The sequence below is a fragment of the Mangifera indica genome, chromosome 17, assembly GCF_011075055.1.
Source record: "Mangifera indica cultivar Alphonso chromosome 17, CATAS_Mindica_2.1, whole genome shotgun sequence".
Taxonomy (NCBI): Eukaryota; Viridiplantae; Streptophyta; class Magnoliopsida; order Sapindales; family Anacardiaceae; genus Mangifera; species Mangifera indica.
In genome coordinates, this window is record NC_058153.1 from 6,020,205 (window position 1) to 6,032,750 (window position 12,546).

The window sequence follows — 12,546 nt, forward strand, 5'->3', positions numbered from 1 at the left end:
AACTATGATTCAATTTGATCCAAATCGAGCTAATTATTAGCTCGCGAGTTCAATTAAATCGAATTTAATTTGGTTTGAGTTTGATTTATTTTTTAAACAAGTTATATTTTATGATTTGAATTCAGCTTAAGTTTGTATAAAATGAATTCGAATCAAGTTACACCGAACCAACCCCGCTCATTCCAAACCTATTTATGTGTCATGACCGGATTGACCCTTTTTAGACCCCAGCACCCTAACTCTAACCCATTGAACTTTTTCAAGGCAGTATGAATGCTGGTGTGGAAGTCAAAGACTGAAATGTGACCTTGGGTCATACACTCAGATACATATTATTAGCACAATAATATGAAAAATGAGGCACTTAAAAATTTAACATCTTCATTGGATCGGAAGCGAACGCATATTTCACACTCATGGCAGTCACAAGCTCTCAGCTTTCCTCTTTCTCAGCAATCCACCGCAAATTTAGCCTTCAACAGCGCTCTCTTTTGTACCCAACTTTTCGACCTCAAAAGGTATTTCTTTTATCATTGTTTCAAACTTCAGTTTTTATGATAATTTGAATGCTTATATATTCATTAGTACTTTCTGATTTTGCATCATTTTTTAATTGGGTTTGTTTCATTTGATAACTTAGAGATCGCATTCATTGTTTTAATTTTGATAAGAAGCACTTCTGTCTATTTAGCTGAAAAATACAGAAAGGATTTTGGCTTTTTGGAAGTGCTTTTACCATTACAAAATGCACTTTATCTCATGTAAAGGCTTTTGATTTGTGCAATGACACAATCTGTGAGATGGTTGAAACCTGTTTTTTGATGTCGGCTATGTTGGAGTTGAACTCCTCTAGTGTTCACGTGCTTGTGGAATGATTTTTGGGTTTTCCTTTCTGAATGTGTTTTAAGGAAACTGATTATTTTGGTAATTGCATGGAAATGATGGTAATTGTCCTTACTTCTCAGTCATGGGTTTTAATGAGTGTCGATGGGAGAGGCGGGAATACTACAAGTTCTCAGATTAAAACTACTCATAGTTGCACAGCTGATGAATCAAAACCATATGTTGAAGGGACAACTAAGTCGTATCCAACGGTAGAAGAAGAACATGCTGCTGTGGTAGTGGGAACAAATGAGCAGGTACAAGAAGATGGAGTCTCGAAGCAGCAAGGGGGAGCAAAAATCCATGATTTCTGTTTTGGAATTCCTTATGGTGAGTCAACTTTATTTCTTGAAAAGTTTGATCATGTACTCTTCAGTGGTGAAGGAACTTGGAAAGATGTACTAATCCAAATTGAGCTGGAATTATCATTTAATATCTAGAATTGATTTTCATTTCTGAATTGGTGTCTTGTGTAAACTGAAGAATATGCAGAATTCACAACAGAAAGTTTTTTTTCTCTTTTTTGTTCTACTGAAGTTTGCTTTTTCACTATCTTTTGCTTTTCAATATCTCCAAACAGCCACAACTGAAAATAATGTTGACATATATTTGTTTATTTTAGTTATGCTGCTTTCTTTAATTTTTTATGAAATAAGGCAGTTGGTCTTGTGCAAACCCTTAATTTCTACTTTGTCACAGGTGGTCTTGTTCTAAGTGGGGGCCTTATTGGTCTTATATTCTCAAGAAATCCTGCAACATTTAGAAATATCATAATTGGAGGGGCTTTGCTAACTCTCAGCACTTTCAGCTTAAAGACTTGGAGGCAAGGAAAATCAAGTTTACCACACATACTAGGACAAGCAGGTTATGACTTTCTGTGACATAACACCATTTTTTTTAAGTTAAAGTTTATATTTGAGATCGTGGAGCTATTTGTCACTAGAAACACACTGGAAACAAATGAATGGGAAGGAGAAAAATCTATATTTGGTAGTACTTGTTCCCGTTTATTTTTAATGGATATTTGTAGAGACCTTGTGTTATAAAATAGTCATATCTGCCAGTTTCTATAGATAAGACTTACTGGTCAAAAATCCTTGTTCCTATGTTGAGTTACCATTAATTCTAGAAGGTTTAAGTCAATAGTTAAGGCCCAAAATAGCATTTGAGCTCTAACAATCTTCTCTAAAATTAGAAGCAAGAATCGGGTATATCATGTTTTGGAGATCACACAAATGGATGGAGTTTATATAAATGCACTTTTTTTGGTCCTTACCTTGCTAAGCTTTGAGCTAATGACAAAAAGGAGGATATGGGGAGGTTAGAAAGGATCATGATAGTTTAAATAAACCTTGTACACCAATGAGAGATTGCACAATGAAGGTTGAGGACTACTTGCGATTAGTTTCTGCGGATATGGACAACTTGTAATTAGTTTTTGTAGATAGGCAATAGGTTTGCCTGAGCATTGAAACTTTGGGAGCACTAAGGACTAAAAGGGTATGATGAATACCTGAACATGCTACTCCAAATTCCACAATACACACCAATTTCACACACAAAGTCAATGGAATAACCAACACACAAACCTCAATCCACAATACAGAACCAAAGATGAAAACAACTCCAATGAGAAGTTATATTTCTAGACACAGTATTGTTTATACAATCTACCCAAGAAAATTAACTTTAGTAAAACCTAATCAACTAGTTGAATCTGACAGTTCAAGGAGCCGTGACCTCTCATCAGCTATCTGCTGCCCAAACCTTTTACAACTATTTCCTTGTCTTCCTTTTTTCTTTTTTTCCAGCCTATATTTTTTTCCCATAACAAACTTCATCGCTTCTATCACCTTATTGGTCCATTAGGCATCTTTTTTATCATTAGAATCTCTCCTTCGACCACATTCCTTTCCTGCACCATTTGGTTGGTTTTGGGACCACATATTTTGTGTACAGTTAGGACTCAGATATACGTTCCTACGAGAGACAAGAAAATTGGGAGCACAGATGGCACACGAAGGGGAGGAGGAATCACTTGGGACAACAAGCCCACTTGGCAACAAATTCTGTGGGCAGTTATGGGGGGAGTAAAGGATAGGAGAGAGGGTTGGGTGAGAAGCAGAAATCAAGCATGAAATTATTGTGGTTGTGGAAAACATTTGGGGATAGAATCTTGTCTGTCAAATACCAGGCCTGGGGAGGGTGTAGCTGCTCTCTAATTAATATTTGTATTTCCTTTTGCCTTAAAGTGTTGATAATATAATTAGATTGTGTTCATTCCATAAAGTTGGGTGTTGTTAATATCAGTTGTGTGTTTGAGATATTGGATTGGAAGTGATTGATTCTGCAGGATCCTATCATATGCCTTTCAAACTGTGGTTCTATCACAGTATTTAATGTACTTACGAGTGCTTGCCTTTCTCAACAGCCTTATCACTCTTAAAGTGGATGCCAACATTTATCAAAGAGGCTAAAGACATACTTTAAATGATATTCAAATAGCAGTTTTCACTTTTGAGGAACAGATTAGATTGGTCCATAAGTTGAGATTTTACACAATGCAATGTAATTTACAATGAATTTTTTCAATTGTGATAGCTCAATAGTGGTGATTTATGATTTGTAATTAAAATGCTATATATCTACTGAAGAAGGTGTCGTATATTTGCCTAAAATTTATGTATATGCAAAAAGGCTTTCAATATTGAAATGCAACCATATAGTTTGGTTTCACATTTTTTATAGAAGCATGAACATTTTTCAGTACATATCTGATGGTACCTCATCTTTGTGGCCTTGCAGTTCTTTCAGCAATCCTCTTGTGGAAGAACTTCGAGACCTACACATTGGTAGTATTCACATCATTGCAATATTGCTATTCGCCTATTCGGTAGTTTATTTCTTTTGTTCTAACTATTTATGGCATTTGGATGCAGACAAAGAAGCTAATTCCAACTGCTTTATATGCTGCCATAAGGTAATTCTTATGTTCTACTGTTCTTGGTAACCGATATAAAGTTTTCACTGGAACATGAATAAACATTTATTTTTTTGGTCTAAAACAGTGCTGCCATGTTGTGTTTCTACTCATATGTGGTGCTTTCTGGGGGAAATCCACCACCAAAAAGGCAGAAGTCACCTGCTGTCATCCCATCATAAGGAAAAGCCTTAAAGACCCTTCTTGGGAATTTTTGTTTATCAGGTGACCGTAATTTATATGTACTGCAGTTGGCTGAGTAAAGCTTCCATACCTTCTTCTAAGTTCAAGGATGCTTTCTCTAGAAATACAGCAATAATGTGAGTTAGTGAAGAAAAAAAAGATTCTTGGATAGTTGCTCTTTTTACTAGAATGTGAGTTATGTAATTTATCTTTTAACGAGATTTGAGAAGAAAGGACTGCAATTGTGAAAATATAGTGGATTTGTATCTGATGAGTCCTAATTGTTCGTGGTTGAAAATTCAGTTTTTGGTTGCTTCTTGTTTCCTGTTATTAACAGATAACAGTTACATGAGCATATGTAGTGAAATTATCATAGATTATGAGTTTTACTCCAGTGTATTTGCTGTTGCAACACCCTTGAGAAACACTTCCACATCTTTAAGTTGGCGCCATGATCAATCCAACTTCATCTTCTTATGCCTTCTCAAATTGGGTTGTGTTATTTTATCTCCATGTTTGAGTGGCTTGCTTACTTGTAACTATAGCTTATAGTTTCAGGTATTGCAGCCAGTTAAGTTTTCATTAGGGCTGGATTCGAGCCGAGCCAGCTCGAGCTCGGGTTCGGCTCGGCTCGAGCCCGAAACGAGCCGGCTCTCGCTCGGCTCGATCGAGCTCGAGCTGGCTCGGCTTGGCAAGACAAATTTTTTAAAAAATTTTTAAAAATTTTTTTATACAAAACGACGTCGTTTTGATCCATATATATACACAAAACGATGTCGTTTTGATATGAAAAACGAGTCGAGTCGAGCAAAAAACAAGCCGAACTTGAGCCGAGCCGAGTTCAGCTCGAGTCGAGCTCGAGCCGAACTCGAGCCGCCCCTAAATAAAGCAAGCCGAGCCCGAGCTGGCTGCGAGCCGAGCTCGGCTCGGCTCGAATCCAGCCCTAGTTTTCATCATGTACTCATAAAAGACCATGTACTTAATCACATTCTTCCAGCAGAATGTTTATGAAGTTGTAGAAATGTTGTAGCAAATTTTTTTTTTTTTTGGTAATTGGGAAGTTTGGCGTATTTGTTGAATAAGTAAATTTAAAACATAATGATTGAATTCACAACTACTCTATTATATAAGTTAAGATTTTACAAATATAATAGAGATATTTAAATTTAAACTTTCATCTTAAAAATTTTAATATTTTGTTAATTTTGCTAACTTAAGGTTGTTGAAAAAAATAATTTAGTTTTGCAAAAATAATTATAAAAAATGATTAGAAGGATTAGCGATAAACTGCAAGAGCTCGATGACTAGAATTCTAGAAATCATAATTGAGGCTCGGATACCATTTCTGGGTATAGACTTGGAAAAGTTGTGATTGATGTTCAAGGTCGCCCTATCGGCCGCAAAATTCATGACTCCACTAAAATAAACTGCAAAGACAATCTCCCTTCTCCATGGACCAAAAAGTAGCTCATTTTACTAGTTTTTCTGAACATTTAAATGAAACGAAAATTTTTAGATTCAAGGATCAAAAATATTATCCAATATCAAATGTAAGAAACAGCCCACGCAAACCTGATATGAAGTTATATCAATCCCTTATCAGTGGGAGTAAATTCCAAGGATTACATGAAAAATGTAACTTGATTATCTAGTGTTCCCTTGCAAGAATTGGGAGGAAAATCAAGTTATATAACAGAGTTACAGTCTAACAATTGTGTTCAAAAGCAGGGTTTCCAATTAATATGACCCCATTAAGACCTGACTCCTATCTATCTTTGAGTTCCTGCTCAAATTGAAGCAACTTCTCACGAACAGGCTGCAAAAACTTCTTTAAATCCTGGCAGATTTGCTTCTTATCTTGGTGCAAAAGATCTTTTTCATCACTAAGCTTTACTTCCATCTGCATGTGAGAAAGTGAAAAAAGAATAACTGTTAATCTGGTAAAGTTAGTCCATCTCTGCTCTACAAACCTGTCACACCTAAAACATTTAAAATTTTTTCTCATTCCAGTGTTTATAAATAAGTATTCTATCCTACAATTGTTTTATGGCCAGCATGAAAGCTCAACCTATAACTAAAAGACAAGTCCAAGTAACAAATGCAGGAACATGACATCCAAGGATGGGTCTGGCTAAACTTGGCTGAAATTTAGATTTGCATCACAAACTTGTTTTCAGTCTAGAAGGGCTTGAGATTCAAAAGCAACCAACTAAAATTATAATTGTAGACCCACACAATCTACTAAGGTCAGATGCCCTAAACATACTATAGGTACAGAATTCAAGTGCCCTTCTTAAGTGGTATTTATAATTCCGCACAGAACAATACTTGAAATCCACCCAACTTTTTATTTTTTATTTTTTTCATTTTTTTTTCCATGAATAAAACACCATGTAGAGATTGAAGCTCAGAAATAAAACAACATTAAGTCAAACATAAATAACTTGAAAGGGAGATGCTGCAAAGAAGATTAACTAGGGTTTAAAGAGCTGCTAAAATGTTAGTTCAAAAATTGCTTAGGAGCTTAATTTTTCTGGATAGGAAACAATGAAATTAAACTAGTCCAAGTAGACTATAATGGAAGTCTAGAATACAGTAAGCATGTTTGTCAATTGGACCAGACTGACCAATCTCAGAGTACAATTCAAACTCTCATATTAAAAAGCTCCTGTGAATGATGTCAAAGTTAGGCCAATCCTAACTCATAAGGTCAACAACTACCACAATTAGATTGCAGAATGTGCAAATTCATGGATAGCACAAAAATTGATTGAATCTAAAGAGAGGACAGATTGGCAAAGCATAGTTTTTGGATTTGTTTAATTGAAAGCCTCGTACCTTAGAAAAAGGGTTCCATTTAAGTTTCCAATTTCACCAGTGAAATAGGATCAACAGCTCTTTTATCTTAACTTATTTCAACCATCAGATTGAAAAGATAAGGACAATATCGATCAATAATATTGACAAATATTTATTTGTCCACAAATAGGGAACAGCACTATTGATAAACATTAAGTTCAGCCTTCAGTGATGTGTAATCTCTCTCCTCTCTCCTCAATCTCATAACAAACCAAGAGCTTTACAAGATCACAATCACCACTTAGCTTTGCTAACATAATATCTCTGGTGAACAACAATATTACCTGAAAAATTGAGTTTGTAATTTTCATTTACATAATGAAGTAAAAGTAAGTCACACCTTCACTCAATTATGCACTAACTAGCTCTATTTAAATTCAAGCTTCCTACAAACTTCTCAAACCCTAAAAAACTAACAGTCAAAAGAACACATTTACATCAGTACTGCAAATTTATTACAACACATTTATTGTTTTTATTTTTTTTAATTTAAATAAACTAGTTACTAAAGCCATAATCAAACAACTGACTAAACACCAACGGTTACGGCTAAACACATCATCTCCTTTTATCTGATTGAGTAATTAGCATCCTATGATTATTATTACATTGAAACGTGCATTTCTCATTCCTATTTACAGCAGTAGAGATGTAACGGTGAAAAATTTAGTTTTCTTCCCCCTTCCTCATTTAACAGTCCTCTCATTATTCATATGTTCACAAATGAAGGTTTGCCCATATCACTCAAACAATACCATCCATAACTCTTCAATATAAGTGTTATATTTTATCTAAAACATAAGGCTGTTGATTATACCCATCCACACACACGTTACTTAAAAGTATTTTAGAAATCTCAAGCCTAGATTTGCAATATTGTCTAACTATTTTCTAGAGTCTTTACTTATATTGTATATTATAGTAAGAGAATTATTCCTTGGACAAATTCAATGCTCACAATCATGAGCATATGGGGTGCAAAGGTGAAGTCAAGTAAAAAGAAAAATTGAAACCAAAGCAAGATAAATTGGTTGTTAAGGGTCTAATTGTTGCTCAAATGCCAATTGGCTGGAAAACATGACTTGACATAAAGGCTCAGTTACAACCTGTAACTCAATCAATTGATCTTTATGGTATATGGCGAGACTAATGGAGTCCTTGAGCTCCAAGGACACACATGGTCACATTGTCAGACCAGATTAACTTCTTTTAATTATTATTCAAATTTCAATAGGGGATCTAATGCAATTCTAAAAATTCTTTTAAGTTCTGTATCTCCTCTAAAGAACACACTATGTTTTCCGATAAAATGAAAATAAACAATACAAGTATTCTAACGTTATACTACAGATTAACAAACACAGAGTTCTACATCTACAATCATGATATTACTGAGTTCAACAAATTTTGCAATCTTTTCTATATATAATGAGAATTAGATTTTATTTTGTTTGTGTCTAGTAAAAATCATCTAATACTGTAAGCAAAAGGGTTTTGTTTTATCTTCTCTCAAAGAACTAAGGGTTTAAAGAAAACATCTTCTTCAAAGTTTTAAAAGAACTTTTTAGCGTTTTAATTTTAATAACACCCCAAAACCATTTTATAAACCATTAAGAAGAACTATGTTAAAATCTAGTGTAAATTCCAGATTCTACGAGCACTATCTACTTTTGCTAGGATATGTTACACACAAATTGATTTGATAACTTCATGGACATTTATTAGTCTTACAACCTAAAAGCATGCACAGAGCATAATGCAAAGGCAAGGGCTTAGTCCACCAAACACGTTTCCGAGGCTCAATTTAATGCAACCAATCACATGTCAGTGACTATGACATAGTAGATAAAACAAAGTGTTTTTCAACATTATAACTAAGTCAACAAAGTAAAATCTATATATAGGGAATGTACCTGCAAATCGTCCAGCTCACCAAATGAGAACTCTGGGATCTCTATACGGCCCTTGACCATCTTTTTCTCCTCTTGAATAATCCATTCTCCTAATGAAAATTTCATTTTAGTTAAATAAACACAATATATATACTGAAAAAAAGAATGAAGACCGATATGCACACATCTTTACCTTTGACTTTCAGCGTCAACTCATAAGTGTAGCCAACACGTTTCTTGTTTCGAACAGTCACCAAAAATGCCTGCTCAATAAAAAAGTGTACATTCGGTAATATTACCAAAAAAGAAAAAAGAAAAAGACTGTCAAATCTTAGTAAAAAGGGGATTTCTTTTCACAATAATAATAATAATAACTGATTAAGCTATCACAAAACAATAATAAATTACACAATCATAAACATCATTGAGGTCCTCCGCTATTTATAGCAGTCCAAGAAGAAAACACAAGCTACTACAATTACTCAAAACAACTAAGGAACCATAAAGTAATTTAAGCTATACAAGAGGCTGATATTCAAGAAGAGTTAGCAACAAGTGTAATAAACAAACCTAAATTTTATATAGCTCAAGTCCTTTTACTTGAGAGATAAGAGAAGAATAAAGGAAAGTTAATGCTTTCTACACCAACATTCTACAATCATAGACTATTTTCTTGTTTCAGTGTGATCTAGCATGCCCAAAACTCCATTTATTCAAAAACAAGTTGAGCTACCGGAATACTAAGAGAAAAAGCAATAAATATAATATGATTATGATAACATATAAAATTCAGCAACACAATAAGTTAAGGAAAAAAAACTGGAAGCTTCATAAATCTCTAATCCAAAAATATTGGATCCATGCTGCAAGAACTTACATCGCCTATGCAATTTGACACTTCTTTTATTTCCGCCTTGCCGCCAGTGAACTCAAGGGTGCCCACTGTGATAAGCAACTCCTGCTCAAAGTAAAGAAACAAAGAAAAGTTAAGTCAGTGTTCCAAAACATGTGGAGAGAGCAAAATAGGTTCTAGAAGTAACAACTAGAAGACACAATACGTTATAGCTTAACCATGACAAATACTCAGGTAATACCTCACAACAAAATCTAAAAATAAGTTCTAACAAATTTTAAGTTAGAAAAAGAAGAAAAGGTTAAAACAATTACCAGATGTTAATATACAAACCTTAATTCTGTCGCTTGCCCACTTATTAAGACTTTTCTCCTCCCAGGTCCCTGCCTATAGCAGATACAAACCACACAAACAGAAATACGCAATCAATTCATATAAAAATTCAACCAAGAATAATGGCAACATTCACACACATAAAACTTTCATAGAATGAAAATTTAAATTCATAAGTTATCGATGTTAAGCTCCGAGTATACAAAGCAAAGAATTTGTGCTCATATACTTCAAAAAGTTGATAAGATTATCAACTGCTAACCATCAGCAGAGGATATTGCCCAGCTTACTAAAAGTTTAAAATTACAAAAACTCAAAAAGAAACAAAACCAACAGATATGTCATTTTTACCCAAGATATTTCATAGTTCAACAAATCTCCAGCCGAAACCAACGCATTCCACATCAAGATTAATTTAATAGCAATCCAAAAACTGTACTAGAAATTGAGAAACTGAAAAACCAACCAAAATCAATTCAACAGCGCACCGAGCATCAAGATCAGGCATCACACCATTTATTGCCTAAGAACGAACAAATATAGGAACACGACAATCAAGTTTCTTTCCTTAGCCGAAATCTTGGATCTAACAACTGCATTTTCACAAGTAACTGAAACAACAAGCAAACCCCACATAACAAAACAGATAAACAGATAATATCTTTCCGTACAATCACTGAACAAACCGCTTATATAAAGAACCAGATAGTATAAGCAACAGAAAATAAAATACCCGGTTCCAAACAGAGCCGAGGGTTGCGGGGTCTGAATTTTGAGAAACAATATCATTTTGGGAAAGCATTTTAGGGACAGGGAGAGGCACGGCGTCGGGCGTGGCTTCTCTGACCCAGTAAGTATAAGAAGCTCCCTGTGGTTGTTGAGAGGACACTTTTTCTCCTCCATCCTCCATTGCACAAGAAGTGTTTATTGAAATTACAGAGAGAATGCAGAAGAGGAAAAGGGCAGGGCAGTTGGAATGCCAGAGTCCTGAGAGTTGTTCCTTCGAGGTGCGAAGTTTCGCGTAGGTTGCAGAAAAACAAGAAAGAAATAGAAAATTAATGGGAAGTGCCTGCGTGCGTTGACGATTGACCCATCTGTTATATTGAATTTGGGTTGGATCTTCCCGAAGCTTCGGTTGGGATGTGTTGTTGGAGTTGTAGCCTAATTCAAAGGTTGGATTGGATTGGACTGGACTCGATGGGTCCAAACTAAAATATACTAAAATTCTATGTTAAACTTTTGTGACTGTAACTAGGGAGGAATATCTGTTTTTCCAGCACTTGTGGAGGAATTGTGGAGGAATTTTAACAAAATTTCCAACGACAAAGGAATTACCAGTTTTATTTTAGTATCCCTAACCAATATAGGATACATATACAAATTTAACAACTCTTTCATGTTTTATAGATATAAGTGTCACATTTACCCTCTTTATACAACTTTACATCTTCGCTGGGATTTACTATACTATTATTAAAGAGGACACGTGAAGTGACTCTGATATCATTTGTAACATTCTGGTCTAATAACATGACTCATTATCAAGATATTGTCTATTTTAGACACATATTATTTCATGGTTTTACTTTTGGATTCCGTAACCCAAAACATATCTTGATAACTTAAGAAGATTATACATTATTTAACCAATCTTACTTAACATCCTCAAATGATGTGAGATACACATATAAACTTAACCACTATTTTATATTTTGCTGACGTGAGATTTGCCTATACATGTCAAAGTGTACAAGAGAAAAGAAGGTTGTTAATGGAAATAGATGAAAATACACATATGACAACATAATGAAAGATGAAGAAAACACAAGCTAAGCACAAAGAAGGGATAAAATATCCATTCAAATTGAATACAAGAAGGAATCCAAAACTACTATAAGTTTTAAAAGCTTGGCTTGAAAAAAAAAAAGATAATTCAATCTCATTCATATGTTATAAATCTAATATGGTTGATGTTTTTCATAACACTGGTAGATTGATTATAGTTTTACTATCTATATTTCAAATATCTTGCAAGGTTTTTTCAACCAAAGGAAACCAATGGCTAGTAAACAATACATAAAGTTAGGAAACAAAATGTATTCACATGTGAAAGCAATGGACACATGTAAATTAATTTTAGATATTGAATTTGTATTAGATTTGGAACAAACATTTATATTCCAAGTTTTCCTGAAAACTTAATTTTAGTTTCAAGATTTGTACCCTTTAGATATTCTTTTACATTTTTTGAAACTATATTCAGTTTATTTTATAAATCTACAGTTATAGGAAATGATATATTATTTGATGGTTTGTTTCAAATTCATTTACAAACCAACGTTTATTTAATTTAACAAATGTTTAAAATAATGTTGGCATTAAAATATTATGAATAAAAATTCCTATCTGTTATGGCATCATAGATTGTGACATATTTCTACAGAGAGAATTAAAAGGTTAATGAATAATAGAGTATTTAATACTCAGGATATTATTGACTTTGATATTTGTATAAATTGCATAAAAGGATAGCAAACCAAGAAGTCAAAGATAGGTGCTAAGAA

At 34.0% G+C, this 12,546-nt stretch overlaps 2 protein-coding genes across 3 annotated transcripts; one reads left to right on the forward strand and one right to left on the reverse strand.

Annotated features, from left to right (window-relative positions):
• The first annotated feature begins 280 nt into the window (after positions 1–280).
• On the forward strand, positions 281–4,439 carry LOC123200076 (protein FATTY ACID EXPORT 1, chloroplastic-like). Its single transcript, XM_044615183.1, has 6 exons — positions 281–518; positions 966–1,212; positions 1,582–1,746; positions 3,688–3,734; positions 3,822–3,862; positions 3,951–4,439. The coding sequence occupies exons 1-6, from the start codon at positions 417–419 to the stop codon at positions 4,042–4,044; spliced, it is 696 nt and encodes a 231-aa protein (XP_044471118.1). The 5' UTR covers positions 281–416; the 3' UTR covers positions 4,045–4,439.
• A 1,179-nt stretch (positions 4,440–5,618) lies between these two features.
• On the reverse strand, positions 5,619–11,076 carry LOC123200929. 2 transcript variants are annotated; one of them, XM_044616314.1, is made up of 7 exons: positions 10,716–11,076; positions 10,449–10,505; positions 9,983–10,036; positions 9,674–9,754; positions 8,990–9,059; positions 8,818–8,906; positions 6,838–7,188 (listed from the first exon to the last, which is right to left on the reverse strand). In XM_044616314.1, the coding sequence occupies exons 1-7, from the start codon at positions 10,890–10,892 to the stop codon at positions 7,063–7,065; spliced, it is 654 nt and encodes a 217-aa protein (XP_044472249.1). In that variant the 5' UTR covers positions 10,893–11,076; the 3' UTR covers positions 6,838–7,062. The 2 variants fall into 2 exon arrangements, with proteins under 2 accessions (XP_044472250.1, XP_044472249.1); XM_044616315.1 differs by lacking the exons at positions 6,838–7,188; positions 10,449–10,505 and adding an exon at positions 5,619–5,945 and having other exon boundaries at positions 10,716–11,064.
• Positions 11,077–12,546: the final 1,470 nt, after the last annotated feature.